The sequence below is a fragment of the Numenius arquata genome, chromosome 19, assembly GCF_964106895.1.
Source record: "Numenius arquata chromosome 19, bNumArq3.hap1.1, whole genome shotgun sequence".
Classification (NCBI taxonomy): domain Eukaryota; kingdom Metazoa; phylum Chordata; class Aves; order Charadriiformes; family Scolopacidae; genus Numenius; species Numenius arquata.
Genome location: NC_133594.1, coordinates 1962418 through 1981171, shown reverse-complemented (window position 1 = coordinate 1981171; position 18754 = coordinate 1962418). Strand labels below are relative to the sequence as shown.

At 56.3% G+C, this 18754-nt stretch overlaps 1 protein-coding gene across 1 annotated transcript in view; it reads right to left on the bottom strand.

The window, feature by feature from the left end:
* Positions 1-1427: 1427 nt before the first annotated feature.
* Positions 1428-18754, bottom strand: part of ARRDC1 (arrestin domain containing 1) — a 36999-nt gene continuing 19672 nt past the window's right edge. The window contains exons 3-8 of the mRNA XM_074161279.1: positions 5463-5513; positions 4790-4944; positions 4120-4302; positions 3373-3549; positions 2771-3182; positions 1428-1492 (exon numbers count right to left, since the gene is read on the bottom strand). Coding sequence (XP_074017380.1) covers positions 1428-1492; positions 2771-3182; positions 3373-3549; positions 4120-4302; positions 4790-4944; positions 5463-5513 — 1043 coding nt within the window. The remainder of the gene's footprint in view (positions 1493-2770; positions 3183-3372; positions 3550-4119; positions 4303-4789; positions 4945-5462; positions 5514-18754) is intronic.

Genomic DNA, 18754 nt, shown 5'->3' with positions numbered 1-18754 from the left:
GAGGTGCCAAAGGTCTCCAAGTCCACAATTTCAGCCGTGGCTGGATGCCCGCGGCTCTTAAGCATCTGGTTTGTGGTTTCCTCAGTTTGGGCAGGCAACACTAAAAAAAACTAAACGAAGGGAGAGGGGGAAAAAAAAAAAAAGCAGCGCAAAAGAAAAATGTTGTTTTACATCGACCAGCTTCTTCCCCCGACCTGCCAGGTCCAGCAGAGGCTGCAAAGGAGAAGGAGCAGTTGGTGTTCCCGCTCACTCACTTTCGCATCCTGCTGTGGCTCAGGAGACAAGGAGTAAACCAGTACCGGCTGGTGGAGAGAGCGGTCCCCAGGCCAAGCACCTTGCACCCCCCTCGGCAGCACGGGGACGCCCGGCTGAGCCTCCAGGGAGGGTTGTCCCACAGGGAAGGGCTTCCAGGGACAGGCTCCTCGGGCAGACTCAGAGGTAGCATCAGACAGACTTTTGTAACTTGATTGTCGTGTAGTTCTGGCCTGCCAAAGGCAGCTGGGGTGGAGGGGGCACCCTGCAGGCGGGGGAGACAGGGCGCGGGGGATGCTGTCCCCCCCCCTGCCTGCAGACTGGCTAGTGCTGTTCACCCTGGGCGCCGTGGTGCAGCAGGGATGGACTGACTGTCTCCTGAAAAAGGCCAGAAGCTGGGTGCTGGGCACCCCACGGGAACAGCGGGCTCTGCCTCCACAGCTCATCAGGGCCTCCTGGGTTACGAGCAAGTGCCCCAGCGAGCTCCCCGCTGCCAGAACCCGCTCTCCTCTCCCCACCGGCAGCGGTGCAGCCTCTGCCAGGGGACCAAAGGCTCACCCCACAACACGGGTACAGCGAGGGCTTGTGCTTTTGGCTTTTTTAAGAGTCCCTGACCTTCCGAACCTGCTGACTCCAAGAAACCTCCTGTTTCAGCTACCCTTAGGACCTACGAGGACAAGGAGGAAGGGCTGCCAAAACCATTTCTGGAGAGCACACAGCCCCTAAAAGAGAAGAGAAAGTCCAACACAGCCCAGCCTTCACCTACAGCGGAGAACATGCCAAGTCAGGAGCGCTTCAGATAAGGCATCGCAGGTGCTTTGATAGTAAAGCAGTTAGTGCTGACTACAGTACTTTAAACACAGGCTGCTGCAGAGGGCATCCCTGGGGCAAAACCAGCTCCCCAGCACTTGGTGGAGCAGGAGGAGATGGTTCGGTTTCCCAGACCCCCCCTACACACACACAGAGGCTGCTCTGGCTGCCTGTTTTGTTTCCCACCCACCCCCCCTCCTCCCCTAGAAAGAGACTTAAAAAAGCCCAGGCTGGGATGTGCCGTTTACCCCCGCAAGCAGCCGGAGAGATAAAGAGACGCCTTGTGCTGTACCAGACTTTGCAGTAGGCGGGCGAGCCGTGGCGCCGGGGGTGGGCAGCGCCAGCGGGGCTCCGAGCCGGGGAGGCTAGTTGCCATTGCTGATGCTGGAGTTGGCACTGCTGCAGCTCTGCTCGTAGGATGGAGGCGCCTCTGCGGGGGAAAGAGAGGATAAGGGTGGTCACAGTGGGTGTTTGGGAGGTTCCTTCACCCCAGTCTGTGTAACTGGGTGCGGAATAAAGCAAACTGCTGACAGGTCCACGTGTCACGCACACACTCTCTCTCAGGACCCCGCAACCTGCCCCGCTGAAATATATGGGGTTTGCGTGAGCACACGCAGAATTTGAGCCAGCCAGTCTCATCCCTGTCCCGATGCCTACAGGGGTTAAAATCAGCACCTCAAAGTCCTGTTCTGTTCCTCCCCTTCTTTCAAAAGCATCCTCACCTACTCCAATACCTCCAGATCACAGGTGACCCGCGCTCCATGTACCCCAAAGCCAGGGCTGAGGCGGCACATCGAGTGTCTTGTTACCCCGGTGCCAAGAGACGGGTTTATTGGATAGGACTGTGCTAACAGACACCGCCGGTCCCTGCCACCCCCGCCGCCTGGGACACGCACGGCTCCAGGAATTCAACGTGCTGGGATTTCCCTAAGCTTTTCCACTCTGGACAGTCTCTCAGCTCCCGCCCCCACAGCCCATGTGTCTTCAGCCCAGCTGCAGCCCCGCTTCCAAGGCAGACAGAAGATTTTAGTGACATCATTTTCCTGGCTCCGCTCCCACCAGCCTCACCACAAGCCAAGATGTTTTTCTAGCAGTGGGAGGCTGAAAGCTCATTTAAGAACAGGGAGATCCCTCTCACGACAAGCCCAGGGCAGGCACGGGCGTAGACGTGGGAACGGCCAGTCGGCTTTTACAGCAGGAAGAGGGGACTCCTCCGGTGGCTAAAGCAGGTGGAGACATCTCACGATCCCCTCTGACACCAACCCCCGCCAGGATGACATCCCTGTACTGCCACCCAGTTCATCGAATCATAGAATGATTTGGGTTGGAAGGGACCTTAAAGATCATTGAGTTCCCACCTCCTGCCCTGGGCAGGGACACCTCCCACCACACCAGATTGCTCAAAGCCCCCTCCAACCTGGTCTTGAACCCCTCCAGGGATGGGGCAGCCACAGCTTCTCTGGGCAACCTGGGCCAGCGTCTCACCACCCTCACAGCAAAGAATTTCTTCCTAATATCTCATCTAAATCTCCCCCCTTCCAGTTTAAAACCATTAACTCTCATCCTATTGCTCTACTCGCTGATAAAAAGTCCCTCCCCATCTCTCCTGTGAGCCCCCAGTTCGTGGCTAGCAAAGACGACTCTTGTTGTAGGAGACATTTACCCCCATGCTGCCAGCCCGTTGGGATCTCCGGAGTGGGCTGCTCACCGTATGGGTAGCCCCACGTGCTGTACTCCGGAGGCAAAATAAGAGAGCTGGCTGTGGGGACGGGCACCACGTTCCCCTCAGCGTAGTAAGGGACAGTGGCTCCCGTCGACAGGCAGAGCGTGGGATGGTTGGGGGAGCCCGTCTGCTCCGAGTCCACCCTTATCTCCTGGAAGCTCAGTCCTGGGGCGTAGCTGAACGGCTGCTGCTGGGAATGGCTTTTGGTGGGGATCAAGACATTGTCCATCGGGTGATAACCACTGGCAGCCTCCTCTTCCTCCGGGGGGGCACTGGGCACCACTGCAGGTGGTATGTGCTGGATGGAGCGAGAGGGGCTCAGAGGCACCCTGTTCACAGCAATGTTACCGATGTAAATGGGGAGAGTGACCGAAACCTCTGGCGACTTGAGGGAAACCTGGAAAAGAAGAAAAAAACAAACCCAGTGGCATCCTCTTCGTCACACATCGCACCGGGAAGGTTCACATTAGGCAAGGGCCACCTGCACCACACGGCTACAGAGCTCAGTGATCGAGCTCAACCCAGAAGGGAGCACAGAAGTTGTGGCACAGCCCACTGGAGCTCCCCGGGAGACTCGAGATACTCACTTGGATGTAGTAGTCAATATGTATGAGGCTACAGCCCTGCAGAATGGACTGGGGCAGTGCCGGAACCAGGATCTGCTCCTTCCATTCGGCGTGTTTCCAGGCTTTCACTCCTGAGCCTTCCACCTCCGCGATGGTCCTCAGGTCATAAATCCAGCGCTTGGATTTATAAGCCACTTTCTGCACAGACAGGAGAAAACACAGCTAGCAGAAACGTTGCCGATGGTCCTCTGTCTCCCACAAACAAACCCATGAGCAAAAACCTAACGTGCATATTGCAGAGCAGAAATACCCATCATTATATGACAGACTGAGTTGACAAGACAAGTTCTACCACCTCTTTCCCCAGGAAGGTAGAGAGAAACAGAGTTAGCCAGAGGTCTGGACTCCTCACTGTCACCTCCCAGTCACACACAGCCGAGACGCACGCTGGTGAGAACTGCCCCAGTTTCACAGAGGTCTCAGGGGGGTGATCATAGAAATCACAAAATGATACGGGGTTGGAAGGGACTTCTGGAGATCATCCAGTCCAACCCCCTGCCAGAGCATGTCCAGCCAGAGCAGGTTGCACAGGAATGTGTCCAGGCAAGGTTTGAATGTCTCCAGAGAAGGAGACTCCACCACCTCTCTGGGCAGCCTCTTCCAGGGCTCTGCCACCCTCACAGGAAAGAAGTTCCTCCTTGTGTTTAGATGGAATCTAATCTGTGATCTACCAGCACAAGCTGAAGAATCGCCCTTTTGGGTGCTTACCTGGAGCAGACTGGCTACCACCGCCCCGGTGTCCCGGCCCGACTTGTTCTCTATGTCCGTGCGGAGCTGGATTGCTTGTCCCACGATGTACCCTTTCAGATCTGAGGTGGCCGTCAAGATGATGTTGCCGCTTTTCACAAGCTTGTAGTTGAACTTCTTGGTGATTGACATAGTGTTGGGCTGCTGCAGGACAGCAGAGAGACAGAGATGTTGGCTCAAGAGAGTCAGAGAGCCTCCAGGAAAACACTCAGAGATTCAAAACAAGCAAGCAGAAATATCTGGTCTAAAGCAGACACGATGAACCAGCACCACAGCACTGCCACAGACAACAGGTCTCTTCTCCACCCCTCCACTTTTGCTGTCCTATGAGTTGCTCTTCCCTTCAAAGCAAGTTCCTCAAACCCAGGTCTCTACAAGCACCTGGTGCTACTGGCAAACACCTCTCTGCGTGCTGAAGATTCATCTAACTCCTCCAAAGCAACACATGAAAGAGTCAAAGATGACTGGGAGCAGGGACTGATGGCAAGGCAGGACAGATCAGGAGCCCTTGTCCTGCTCTTGCTCAGTCAGAGAGTTGTCCAACCACCCAGCTATTCCCCAGACAGCACCCACGACAAGGACAAGTGCTGAAGCCTCAGTACTTCCCAGCCATGATCCTCTTTGTTCTCACCTCAATGTCAGGGATGTCATTCAAGTTGAGAGGGCAGAGAATGTAGAAGATCTTGTTGCACTTGTAGTCCTTGGAGAAGCGAGGTGTGTCTATCACAGCTTTCACCTGATGGAGGACCTTGCCAAAAGGGCCTTCAAATGATGTAGGAGCAGAGGCTACAATCAAGAGAGAGTAAGAAAAAGATCATAAGGCTACATCAGGCCAAGCGTTCCTGAACTGAAAACAGTTACTATAAACATCTTCCCTCTTCACTTGAGGAATTCTGCAAGTACCTTAGAGACAGAGCACCCCAAAAAAAGACCTGGGGCTGAATACTTAGGTCACTCGGAGACCTTGCTGCAACCTCCCTGTAGAAGGGATCATCTGCGGCCACGCATTCAGGAGCAGAGATCCTCTTTCTGAGAACACTGCCTGCGGGACGGCTGGCCAGCCACGGGCCAGGCCTCCTGCGCACACCCAGAGAGCTCAGAGAAGCGGCAACAACAGCTCAGACCTGGCTTTGCACCAAGGCAGAAGGTACTCGCTTGTCTGAGCTCCTCTGCTGTCTGTGGCTGACCTTACACTCCCTCTGGTGTCCCCGGGCCAAGCTGCCAACCTCTCACTGCCATCCTGCCCGAGTCCTGCCCAGCACTGCTCACTTGGAAGTGCCTTCAGCCGCTTATCCACATCATACCTGGCAGCAGGAACTGGAAGGGGAAGTTGTGCTCTCCAGCTGTCAGCACCCCTGCGGGAAACAAGAATAAAAGGTAAGTGGGACAGGCCATCACCTTGGAACAGGGATTTTGGAGCATGGCCTTCTGGAGAGAGGCCACCACCTGGGGAACAACACACAACTTGTTCAGCTGCCTTCAGCCCAACTGGACAACAGCTCATCCTCCACATCCAACAAGCAGTGCTTGAGTCAACCTGAGCATCTGCTGCCACCCACCTCTCCCTGAGACAGGAGACATCTCCATTCTCAATGACTGGTTCTCCATTAAGATACTCTAGAAATAAGGTGGTTTGGGGCAGGATTTAAGGGATCCCGGTGCCATAGCAAGTGTTTAGTCCCAGATCACACAGGGCACGGAGAAGGGATGCTGTGTGTTCATCTCTCCTCAAGTAGGCTGCAGCCAGTCAGGGTGAGAAAGAAGAAGCGCTGTCTGTGGGTAGTAAGGAGGTCTGGTGGGCATCAAGCTGCTATAGCCTTGGCCACACACCAAGCCCCACGCAGACTACACAGAGTTCAGGAGCTGGAACCAGAGGTCTATCTCCCAGGCCAAAATCCACCCCCAGTCCCGAGAAGGGACTTGCAATACCTCAGCCTGGCTGCTCAGACAACAGGAGCCAAGGAGAAGATTTCCACAACACTAAAACCTCAACGCTGGTTTCCTTCAGCTGTGTCCCACTCTGCACTGACGGCCTCGGGGGCACAGATCGAGGCCGAGACTCGGCGCGAAGCTAAAACAACAGCAACAGACTCAGACTTCCCGACCCTGCCCACCCTCCAGCGCTCCCATCCACGCTCCCAGTTCCCTCCCAGGACAGTCACAGTGGCCAAACTGGACCTGCTCCCAAAGCTGCCTTCAGTAAGAAAAGCACTAAGGTTTATCCACATTTGTTAAATAAGTGTAAACATGAGAGGTTTTGCTTTTAAGGTGGCAGTGCGAAGAGGAGACCTGGATACCCGTTACATCAAACCGTGTTCATGCTGCTTTGTAGGACCGTTGCTGGAGGTACCAAGACCCTCAACGTGGCCAGCTCTTCATTTGACACCAGACAGAGGAGGCAGCTTGCCCGTTAGCAATACTGGCTCCGCAGAGCTGGCAGAAATAAGAGTCCTGTCGTCAGGAGATTAAGTGGATTCTGGTTCGGGGAGGTGGGGAAGAGAGATGGGTAAATCCCCCCCTGCTGACACTGCAATCCAGGTAAGGAGGCGTTTGACTTGGTGCCTCTTCACGTTCTGAAAGGCTGCCCCTCTGCTCGCTCAGCCGCCCCACGGGGAGCTAAGGACACCCCGGTTGGCGTGTATTCCTCCTGAGCACAAAGGCAGGCAGAAAAAATAATAAGCCAAGCATCCCATGGCGTATCGCTACAAAGGCAAGTCAGGAGGAACCGAAGAGTTGCCTACTTACACACTTCATCCTTGCAGAGAGAAGCAAGATTTGCTCATTCCCATTACCCGACCCGGAACGCCTCCCTGGTGATTTCCCCCAACTAAAACCCAATTACGTAGGCTAAAATGCAGCACCCACTTCTTGTCACCAGGTGGAGGCACAAAGCCAGGCACTGCCTTCGCTGCCAGCCCTGATGCCTCGCAGAGCACAGAGGTGTGGGGCAGCTTCTCCTCTTCCCTTCTTGGGACGCCTGGGTCGGTTAAAAGCAGCAGTTTGAGATGTAGCAGGTGCCTTTGCTTGTTGGTTACGGGGTAAAGCCTGGCTGATACAAATGACTCAACCAACCCAGAGCTTGTTTGCTGCTCCCAGGGTTTCTGCCTTTTATTGGGCACCATTAAACGATGACCTTACACCCATATATCCTTACTTTTGGAAAGCAAATCAATAAACTGGAATAGATCAACTTATGGGGCTTTGAGTAACCTGGTCTGGTGGGAGGTGTCACCTGCCCATGGCAGGGGGGTTGGAACTTGATGATCTTTAAGGTCCCTTCCGACTCTAACCATTCAATGATTCTATGAACTCTCCTGTGCAGCTTCTGCATCACAGGAATGGGACTGGCTCCATCTGAAAGGGAGAGGGAGCAAGTCCCGTTACTGCAATGCAGAAGGAAGAGAAATGGGAGTCACAGAGGGTGGTGGCCACTGAGTTTCCACCGAGACCTGGAGACTCGCCAGCTGTCTGACCCGCAGAGCCCCAGAGGAGCACACAGGCAGTGATTTCAAGTCTCCTGCTAGGAGTATGAAACTTCACAGCCTTTCCAGGACCTTTAGGAAGAGCTCAGAGAGTCCGCAAAGTCAAAGTCCCTCTTCCACATTACAGGTGGCGTGATCCAACAAGTCATTTCGGTCAAGCCCCTGCCCCGCTCACGTGTGCCAACAGAAAGCCAGGCTGGAACCTGCAGAAAACCAGGGTCCTGAAGGTTGCTCGAACAGCAGCTCCGAGCAACGCAATATGCTCTCCCAGCAACACGCGTGGCCAGCGTCACTCGCAGAGGATGCCGTCCGGCTGTCGGAGCCACCGCGTGACTTGGTGACACTGATGCAGGTTCCCCATCGGTAGCCCAGCCTCCAAGTAAGTCACCAGGTAAGAACTGCCCACAGGTCAGGGTTGACCACCCCAAGAGCTCAGCCGAATCCTGAGTGCCCAGAAAACTGTTGGTTCACCACATACTCGGACCGGTTGTCACCCCACCTGGGGTAGGGAGCAGCCTGCAGATCCCTCCTGCAGCTCCTGCCTGCAACAAGCAGTTCACGAGGGCTGGAAAAGGCCACTCCTGCTCTTACGGGGTTAGTGACAAGCTCCAAGATTGGCTACCCCAGACTGAAGTTGTGCCCCATGTGAGCTGCGGCAGCTTGTGTGTCACAGCAGCGTTTGGCTCGTGGCCACCAGAGCCCAGACCTCAGCCCTGCGCCGAGGAGGGAGCCAGGGAGCTGCATTCTCCACTCCATTAAGCAGAGAGATGCTGCAGGCAATTAGCAATAACTCTTGTTTTCAGAGCTGCTCCTTCCAGCCCACAGTCTCCTTCCCCCAAAGAGAAAAAAGCATCTTTATGCCCGCCCTGAGATCCTCCATGTGCAGGGATTCTCCAGTAGGCTGGACCAAGCACCCAGGTCCTATCCACGGGCGCAAACTCCACCACATGCAGCTTCATTTACCGGCACGGCTAACGAACAGCCGGCTGCTCACAGAGCCCCAACGTCCAGCTCAACACCTGCATTTCTTGCTCTTATTGCAAGCATGGAGGCTGTTTGAGCAGGTCACTGGTCCAGGGGCTTCGAGGCAGCACCCTCAGCCCCACGTCCGGCTGGGGACCCCCGACTCTGGCTGTAGGCACCCTCGAGCCGGCATTTTGATGATCCCACTGGCGAGAAAAGCAGAAGGGGTTTGGGAGTTCATTGCCAAGAGCTACTTCAGAGACAAGGATGAATAAAAATAGATATGAAGAAATACAGATGATCCTGAACAAGACAGGAGACTCCTGTGAACGCACGGGCATGATCCAGAGAGTCTGGCGGAGCGACAAGGCGGCAGAGACCACAGGCAAGGTCCTGCTGTGGGCAGAAGGGGAGGCAGATATTTAAATGCTCACCCCTCCTGGCAGGAGCTCCCCCAGCAAGGACACTGAAGGCTCCATGTCCAACTTGCCCCGGATCACAAAGCCATTTTGGGCTTTTGTCACCGATCTGATGTTTTTGGTAGGTAGAAAGTTGGCGAGTCCTGAGCCAAGTCCCTCCCCCTTATTCTGGGGACATGGGTGGCAACTACTTTTAAACTCTCCAGACACCAATTCTGCTCTTAAAGGCTGAGCTTCCATTCCCAAATGCTGACTAGTCTTGCTACAATGGGCAAAATCTGCAATTTCCCTTGTCCCAGCTATCCTGTGAGCACGGGCAGGGCACAGGCTGACCTTGTCCCAACACCCAGGTACCTCTCGCATGGAAAACAGCAGCAAAAGCCACCTTGGCTCCATGCGAGGGACACTCACAGCGCTCGCCTGTCCCACACAGCCACCACGATGGCAAGACAGGGCAGAGAATACCTTGGGGAGAATCCCCAGATCACAGCAGAGGAGACACAGCATCGTGCACGGCACCCAGAGCCGTTCTGCCCACCCGGCCTCATCCGCTGTGCGGCTCCAGCTCCTAAGCAGCGAGGGGGACACAACGCCCATGGGAAGCCACTCACTGCCCCCATCCCTCCAGCCCTGAGAGCTTTGAGTAAAGATCCAGGACATTTTATGTGCTAATTCCACCTGCAAGTTGACTTCGCAACCGAGGGTTGCCAGCAGCAGGTGGAGTGAGATGGTTTCCTGGGACAAGCAGATACCCGGGAGGAGCAGCACTTTCTGAAAGCCCCTTTCTGAGCTGCTCCTGAACCAGGAGCTTTGCTAAATCAAGCTGCAGACCGTGCAGAACAGGTCAGCAGGAGTTCACCATCGCTGGAGGGCTCTACACCAGCCCCATGCAGGAGGCTGTGATGCTCCCGAGCTCGCAAATGCGCTGCGAGGGGAAAGGGCTGTGCGGTCGTGCTGAGCCGTTACCTCCCCATTCCCAGAAGCCCGAACAAAGGGCACAGTGTGCTCGGCCGCAAAAAGCTTTTCCTGAAGTTTATGTGCAGCTAAAAATACCTTGAGCAAGTCATTAGGCAGCAGCGGCAGCTGGATTAGCAGGGTTCTGCTGCGGAGCCGTACCTGCAGCAGCCCTTCCTCCGATAGGAGCCAAGCCAGCAGAGAGTGGCCGCCCCCGCACGGCCTTTGGAAACATCCTCCCTGAAAATTCCTGGAGGGAAAGGAGCTGCTGCCCCAGACAGCCTGGAAAACAAACCAGGACAGCAGGAGCGGCAACAACATGCTAATGGCATGGAAGAGCTGTGCGAAGTGGAGAGTGACCTTGGAGATTTCCCTGAATCCGGCAGAGATTTGTCTGGAAGCAAACGGACTCTCCTGCTCACGGCTCAGCCGCTCCCCACCGCTCCACACTGGGACAGGGGGGTGTTTGCTGGTACCAGTGGACGTGGAGGAGGCCCCGGAAGACCCATCAAGGACAGAAAGGAAATGCCTTGATCCCAAGGGCTGATGATGAGCCCTCTGCCAGGTCCCTGGGGGGTAACCTGGTGACACAGCCAGGCCCAGGTGGGGCTCCCCTGGGTGATCAGACCCCATAAATCATCCCCGGTGACGGGAGCGCAGCCCCGAGCCCAGCCCTGCATGACACACCAGACCTCAGAGCTGCAGCACCATCCCGCAGCACGGGGCCATCTGTGGCCACACTGATGTGCAGTGGAGGGGCAGGAATTAGTGGGTTTCCCATGCAAAGCCTGAGCTGACCCTACCCCTGAGCCCACCCTGCCGCTGGATGCGCCTCTCCCTCCTCGCAGATCTTTGATCCGTGAAGGTTTCCCCGCGCTCACTGCAAACCAGCAACGCCACAGCACGACCACACGGGAAAACATGACACTGCGGTGACCGTGTGGGGGTGAAGTGACCACACATCCGTATTTACATTGCTAAACGAGCGATCCAAGTTGAGATTACTCTGCCACAGCTTGGATGCTGAAAGGCTTTGGACTCTTCTCAGTGCAGCTTCCCCAGCCGGCGCTGCCAGGTCCCTGCCCAGGCGGAGCTAGCAGCCAGAGGAAGCCACCAGCCCTCCAAAGCTGTCACCCCCTCCAAGAACAAGGGGAAGCTGCAAGCCCACACCCTGCGTGGCCAGCACAGGCACAGGGTGACCCAGCAGCCAGCCCAGGGCCGGGAAAGGTCCTCTGGCAGCCTCTGCCCCAGCAGGAGAGCAGGGCAGGGCTGGGTTCAGGAGGAGACAACCAGCCACGCAGGAATAAGGTCCTACCTACTGCATCCTGCCTGGGCTTCCCAGGGCTGTTCTGCAGCTTCTTGGGCTAGTGGTCCATGCAAACAGGTTGGTCTTACAGTACTGGTGCGGCTGGACCTCCCTGGGCTGCACGTTCAAACCAGTGCCACCGCAGGAACATCTGCCAAATGCCTCCTCCCAGCCTGGCTCCCCCAGCCCCAGCGTCTCCATCCCCGGGGAGCTGGAAGCCACAGGCAGTCATGGCTGTCTCGCCAGGAGGAAAAGCCAGGACACTCCAGGTCAGTGCCAGAGGAGGAGAAGCCAGAAGAGGGTTGGGAGATGCCTTGGTCACGGATGCACAAACACGACAGACTCGGCCGAGCCTTATTACTCAACCCCATGAAATCTCACGCTCCGGTGCTCTGGGAGAGACAGCCCAGACGTCTGAGCACACAGCTCAGGGCCAGGAAATGGCACTGTGTGGTACAACACACACCTCTGCCTCGCCAGGCTTCGGCCATGGCTAGACAGGAGCAAAAAAGCTTAATATTGTGTGTATTGCTCCCTCCATCCCCCAAAGAGGAAGGTGCTATTTGCTCCATAGCCACAGCCAGCAGGTCAAGGGAGGTCATCCTCCCCCTCTGCTCTGCCCTGGTGGGGCCACATCTGAAGACTGGGTCCAGTTCTGGGCTCCCCAGTTCAAGAAGGACAGGGAACTGCTGGAGAGGGTACAGCAGACAGCTACGAAGATGATGAGGGGACTAGAACATCTCTCTGATGAGGAAAGGCTGAGGGACTTGGGTCTTTTTAGTCTGGAGAAGAGAAGACTGAGGGGGGATCTGATCAACGCCTATAAATACTTAAAGGGTGGGTGTCAGGAGGATGGGGCTGGGCTTTTTTCAGTGGTGCCCAGTGACAGGACAAGAGGTGACGGCCACAGACTGGAACATAGGAAGTTCCATCAAAACATGAGGAGGAACTTCTTTCCTGTGAGGGTGGCAGAGCCCTGGAAGAGGCTGCCCAGAGAGGTGGTGGAACCTCCTTCTCTGGAGACATTCAAACCCGCCTGGACACGTTCCTGTGCAACCTGCTCTGGGTGACCCTTGCTCTGGCAGGAGGTTGGACTAGATGATCTCCAGAGGTCTCTTCCAACCCCTGTAATTCAGTAGTTCTGTAGCTAGGGGCCTGGAAGGTGTCCCTGCACCCAAGAACGGGACCAGGGGAGCGGCCGAAATGGGGCTCCTGCCCCGACCCCCAGCTATCCCGGCCCGTACTTGCCAAGCAGACGGCAGGGGCTCTGCTCCCTCCTGCTGTGTTCGCAGATGCTGCTGCTCTAGAGCAGGAACAAGCTGCGCCTTTGGAGTACACGTATTTTTTGGTTCTTCTAATAGAGGAACAGCAGGCTGGGCCATATGGCAATTTCTCTCTGGCTACTTAACGAGTGATGCATTAACCGCGCTGGCCAAATCATGTAGTACGGAACGGTACCTGGTGCCTGCTGGTCCCCCTGCCATCGCTTGTAGCAAAAGTCTTCCTGCTGCCTAAAATCAGCCCTCCCACTCCCCTGGGGAAGGCGAGCTCCTCCAAAGGTGCTGAGTTAGGCTGATACCAGTGTTGCCAATGCACAGCGGGGGTACCCTCCTCTCGAGGGGCTCCAGGCAGAGAGCAGGAAAGCAGCACGAACGTGTTTTGCACTTTTGGGTGGAAAAACAGCCGGAGTAATCGTCACCCTCGCTGCCATCCTGACAGCCAGCACCCTGCCCTCCTGTCCCTCCTCACCCACCTTTGCAGCCCGGAAAATCGAATATTAGACATAAGGAAGAAGGTCAGAGCTCCTCCAGCTCGCAGGAGGCTGTATCAGAGCCGTCAGATGGGAAGCATTGATTTTGCCTGTGTCAGGACGCTGCAGGCGGTGCCAGCCCATCGCAGCTTTAGCGTTGAGGACTCCAATTCAGTCTCTGGTGGATGAAGCTAATACATGGGATTACAAACTGCAACAAAATGAGGGGAAACGCACACATTTGCTCTTGCCATCCCTGCAGCAGACACAGGTGCCTCAGTGGGAGCAGCCAAAGAGTGACCAAACAGGCCAAAGAGTGACCTGCCAGCCAGACCTGCCGGGGAAAGATTGGGTGTTTAGGTTAATTTTGCTTGAACAAGAGCTTTTGGGCTACCAAGCATCACTTGAGCTGAGCAGAGCTGCCACAGGGCACCGAGGAGCACAGTCCCCAGCAGGCTCCAAGCTCCCGTTCAAAGCAGCAACTCGCTCTGGCTGGGTTGGCACACACGCAGACACACAGCAGGAACAGCCTCCAGTGCTCCGACAGGGTTAATGCTGCTGGGATAAACCTTTCTGTAACACGGGAGGTACGACGAGAGGAAGAAAACACACCAGAAAGCTCAGCACAGAGGCCAGGGTAAAGGCTCCACTGCCTGTAAATCTCCATGTCAGCATTTTTCAGTGACATTTTCAACGAATTAGCAGGACCTGGCGGTACGGCAATGCTGCAAAAAACCTCCGAGGATTAACAGTGATCTTTTGAGGCAAGAAACCGGAAAGTGCTGAGGAAGCTGCTGTGACCCGAGGCAACTGCAGCTCCTTCCACGTGGTTTTCCTGGGCTGAACCTGCAGTTACTGCTTCTGAATCCAGCAGCACAGTGTGGCCAGGAGCTGGCACCAGCACATCCTTAATGGCTCATCGTGGCCCGCGGGCACCCTCCTGCTCTCACCTGGGGTGGGGCCATCCAGGAGCATCACCCGCTGCTTCCACTGCCTCCTGCTCCACAGAGATTCCTGAGCACAGAGCAAGAAACCAAAGCCTCTCAACGCCTGCTTAGTCCAGTCACCAAGCTTTAAATTCAGCTGCGAGGCAGGATCGTCACCCTGTGCCGCCTGTTGGCCGTGAAGGTGTTGTGCCAAGCCAGCAGAGAGCCACCCCAGGGGAGAGGTGATGCACAGCTGCCCCTTCTTAGCTCTTTGTACAAGAAATCTGCCAGCAAAGGAAGCACGTGGAACAGCCAGGAATTTCCCTGCAGTGCCTTCTAGCTTGCTAACAAGCTGCCAAAAGTAAGGTCAGCTGGAAATTACAGCCAGCTCCCTGCACGGGTTCAACTCAGGTACAAGTAGGATTTAAAGGGGAAAAAAAAAAAAAAGAAAAAGGTCTATCTCTGCATCCACAACCCCTCCACGGCGCGAGAGCTGCGTGTGCAGTCGGAGATACAGGGTCTCCAAAGGAAACAGCCCCACGTGGGTACAGACACGCAATGGACCTGCTCCTCTGCGGCTGAATAAGGGCAGAGCGGCAGCAGGGGAGGGGGAGCGGCCCCCGCAGGGCTGAATTACTCCATTATATCGGAGCAAGAGAAGCCTCTCTCTCTGGGAGAGCGGTGGGTACCCACGGTGCTATTTTGTGCCCACTGCAACTGGTGGTGGTGATCTCCTGCACCGACAGACACCTAGAGAAACCCAACGCGAGGTTCTTCCCACCCCTATTGCGTTTCTTTACAAAAAGAGGACCCAAGAAAAAAAAAAAAAACAGCACCAGGGAGCAAGCGTCCAAGTCAAACCCAGGCCAAGTGGGAAAAGCAAATCCTGCCTCAGAAGGGAAAACACACCTCCCCCCAGAGCCACCCGTGGGCTGAGGGACCTCCCCGGCACCACGCTGTGTCCTCCAGTGAACAGAGGGGCGAGGGGCTCTGGACCAGTCGGTACCGTCAGTGCTTCCCAGCAGCTTTTATGTAAAGAGCCCGAGTTCATTAAGCCCCTGGCCTGTGTGTTATTGCCAGGGCTACAGCACAGACCCTGCGCGATCCCCCCAGCAGCTCACGGGTGCCCGCTGCCCCCCACCTTGCTGCTCACCCCCAGCGAGAGGTTTTCCCAGGGCACAGATGCTGCACTGCTCGAGCAGGGACAAACACCGCACCAGGACAAACGCCAGCAGGGTCCTCTGCAACAAAAATCACCGGTCACCAACCTGCGGACGCTCCAGTGGCACGGCTGAGCCCTCCGCAACCCCCGCGCTGCCCCAAGGCAGGATGAGAAGGGAAATTAAGGATGAGGCCAGTGCCTTCAACAAGTGCCTTACATTGCAAAGCGGGTCCCTAGGTTATTTCAGGGCCTGCTTCCTTTCTCACATAACGTACACCCTTAAAAAAAAATAATATGAAAATCAGTGTGTAATAGAAGCGACAGCTGATGCTACAGAGGACGAGCTGCCCCCACACTTATTTCAGTACAAAGGTGTGTGGGTGGAGAAGTGCGGAGTCAGAGTCGCTCTTAGATGCTTAAAGAGCAATCTGAACCACGATGGTTTTGCAAACCTCCTCTCCCCTTCCCCCTACGTGTCCTCAAAAAGCACGGTGGGTTGTTTTTTCAAGTTACTGCTCAGGATGTGGGAAGGGAGAGAGTGAGGCGGGTTGTTTTGCAGGCTGAGCCTGCCTCTCTGCGCCATCCCCGCAGGTGCCACCACCGCTGTGGCACCGGTGGAGCATAAGCTGTCATCAGGGACAGGTGAGAGGACACCTGGGGTCCTCTCTCAACCCCAGGTATGGGGCTGGATGAGCCCTCTGCAAGAGCGCTGGGGATGGTGCCCACGGGGAGCCTGGCATCACCCTCTGCTGCAGGACCCAGCCTGGCTGCCAGGTCCCCCCCGGCAGGGACACCCCGCTCCCCCTTGCTTTGATTTTCTTAATGCACAGGTTCAAAAAGGAGCAGTAAGGTGGGGACGCAGGAGCACAAGAGCCCTCTGAGGAAGAATCAAATTCCTCCTCTTCCTCCATTTGTTTTCCATTTGTGCTGCCGGGAGGTAACATCCCCCTTCATGGGTAAGATGCTCTCGCAGCACCCCAGAAAGGCAGCCCCCCTACCCCACGAGCCTCCCCAGCCCCTGCCCTCCCTCCTGCTCTTTGCTTTTCAGAGCGCGAGAAGGAAGGGTGGGCACAGCCAGCCCTCACCCGAGGGAACAGGCACGTATTCACCCCGGGGAGGGCGGGGGTCTGCATGGTTTTACTGCAGTGGGCATGGGACAGTCGTGCCACGTGTGTATTTGTGCGCAGCCGCAGTAACCTCTGCTCGTGGTGCTCACTGCCTTTCGCCTGCGGTTGCCCAGCGCTGGCCACAAAAGGAGTCACCAGCTGGTGGCCAGGCTGGCTCCACACTCCTTGGGGTGTCCTTGCTTGGGAACGCTTCCAGCTCCCTGAACTCACCCGCACCCTGGGCTCCTGTTGTCACCCGTGGGAGAGCATGGCCCAGCTCAACACCCCATGCCCCAACAGCGTAACCCTGCCTCAGTTTCCCCTCCCAGCCGGGTGTCAGACCTGCATGGAGGCACCCCGGGGAGCACCCATGAGCACCGGCTGTGCTTTCCCAGAGGCAGCTGCCCCCCAAACCGCTCTGCTGCCAGGCATGGGAGCAGCCCATCCCTGCCAAACACTCTTGGCCAGAGTCGTGGGGAAAGGGGACGCCTCTGCTTTGAGCAGAGCAGGCACCCAGGGGCAGTCCGTCCATCCGAAGCTCCTTCATATTCTGTTCAGGAAAGGCCGGAGCAGCTGAGAGCTATTCCTGGGGAGCCTAAAAATGCCGTGGCTGAGTCAGCGCCGAGGCCCTGCCCTGCTGCCCGTGTCCACAAGGCCACTGCAGGACTCCCCTGGCAAACCCCAGCCTCGTCGCAGGGCTGTGCTGTGCCAGGATGCCACGAGGCCAACAGACAGACAGACAGACAGGCAGGCAGAGCCAGGCACGCGTGAAGGCAGAGTCACGGAGGAGCAGCCCAGCTTCCCCGCCGCTCCGCCGGCCAGGACATGCATCAATGTCACGGCGAGGGCTGCGACAGCAGGCAGTTATCTCGCTTCCCCGCGCTGCAGGCTGGAGCGGTGCCAGCCCCCAGGGCTTTTGTTCCCGTATCCGCACAGCAACTGCCCTTCCAAAGCTGTCTCTGGTGGGGGACTGGTCCAAAGGCAGCATCGACACTGCCCTCTCCCACCCACGTCCCATCGCTCGCTCCCCTGGGGCACAGGAAGACGGGTATGGGACAAACATGGCAAGTCCAGGCTGTAACCCCTGAGCTTGCACCAGCCGTACAAAAAGTGGATGCCCCAGGAGCGCTGTCCTGGGCTTCCATCCCAGGCACAGGGACTGCCCGCCCTCTCCGTACCTGCTTCCCGGCAGCTGGGAGCTCCCAGCGGTTGTGTCCGCTTTGACACGAAAGGCAGAAGAGCACAGGTCAGTGGCTGTAAGTACCTGGCACACTGCTCCAGACAGATTGCTGGCAGTCGGGACCAGGCTTGTCCCCGTAATTGCACTGTAGCTTTGCAAGACAGGACAGTACCGACGCTACAACACATCAGCTTTTGAGCGCAGGACTCTACAGGGACAGATTTTCCCTTCAATTCATTACATCTCTGATAAATCATGCACTACCACTTCTTGCCTCGCTTGCCCGGAGCTGCGGTGGCTCTGGAAGACTTCAGCTGGCCCGTTTTGTCCCCATCACACCCCCGGCATGCTGCTGGGCAACTGCCAGCTCCGTCACCGGCTCCAGTCCCCAGCCAACAGCCACCCCAGGCACCCGCCAGCAGAGTCTGCAATACCAGCGGTTTGACAGCAGCACTGCACTGGGAGATACACAGGAGTCTGGGCCCCAGAAAATGAAGAGCCAAAAGATTAGGGCTTTCCATGAACAGTTTAAGAGCTGGGAATACCAAATTTTGGCCATCTTTGGAATTCAGGCCTCCAAAGGGAACACAGAGTCATGATACAACACACAAAGGGACACAGAGTCATGATAGCGCGTAGTCATCAATGCATTTTCCTTCTATTCTTCCCCAGTCCACACTGGTCCTAATTGTCAAGGGGATGGCTCCCAAGGGCAACCTCACAAGAGCCAACCACCAAAGCGGCTATCAAAACCTCCCAGAGGCCACAAAACCAACAGACAGTACACCCACCTCTTCCCACTCCTGCCTCCTGGCTGGCTTTTACTCGGCTTTACCAGGACAGAACCAACCACAATATCACAGCTCTCCCTCGAATCATTAAATATGAGAAACAAAAGTTGGAAGGTGCCTTTTTCAGCGTAGTTGCAGGTTTAGACCTCTGCAGAAGCCCACAAATGTTTGCAGCCTCCAGCTCCCAGCTCACCTAAGCTCAATAAATGCAGCACCTTAAAAAGCCTCTGGGATTTTGCTGCCCTGACATTCCCAGCTGGGCTCTCTGGCCACACTCAGCGCCACATCCAAAATCAGGCAGGAACATTTCTCACTGCCCTCCCAGGCAGTTTACCTCCAACTGCAGCCCCTGGGCTACGAGCCAAGCCAAGGGGCGAGCCAGCCAGCTGTCTCCCTTCTCCAGGACCTGAGAGCAAGCAGCGCTCTCTCCAGTCGCTGCGAGGATGAGGTCAGTCTCCCCTCGATGCTGAAAGCTCTGCTTGAAAAAAAATAGCTGAGCAAGCAGAAACTGCCACTTCAGTTTTACCCGTTTCCTGTTATTAGATAAAACAGCACCG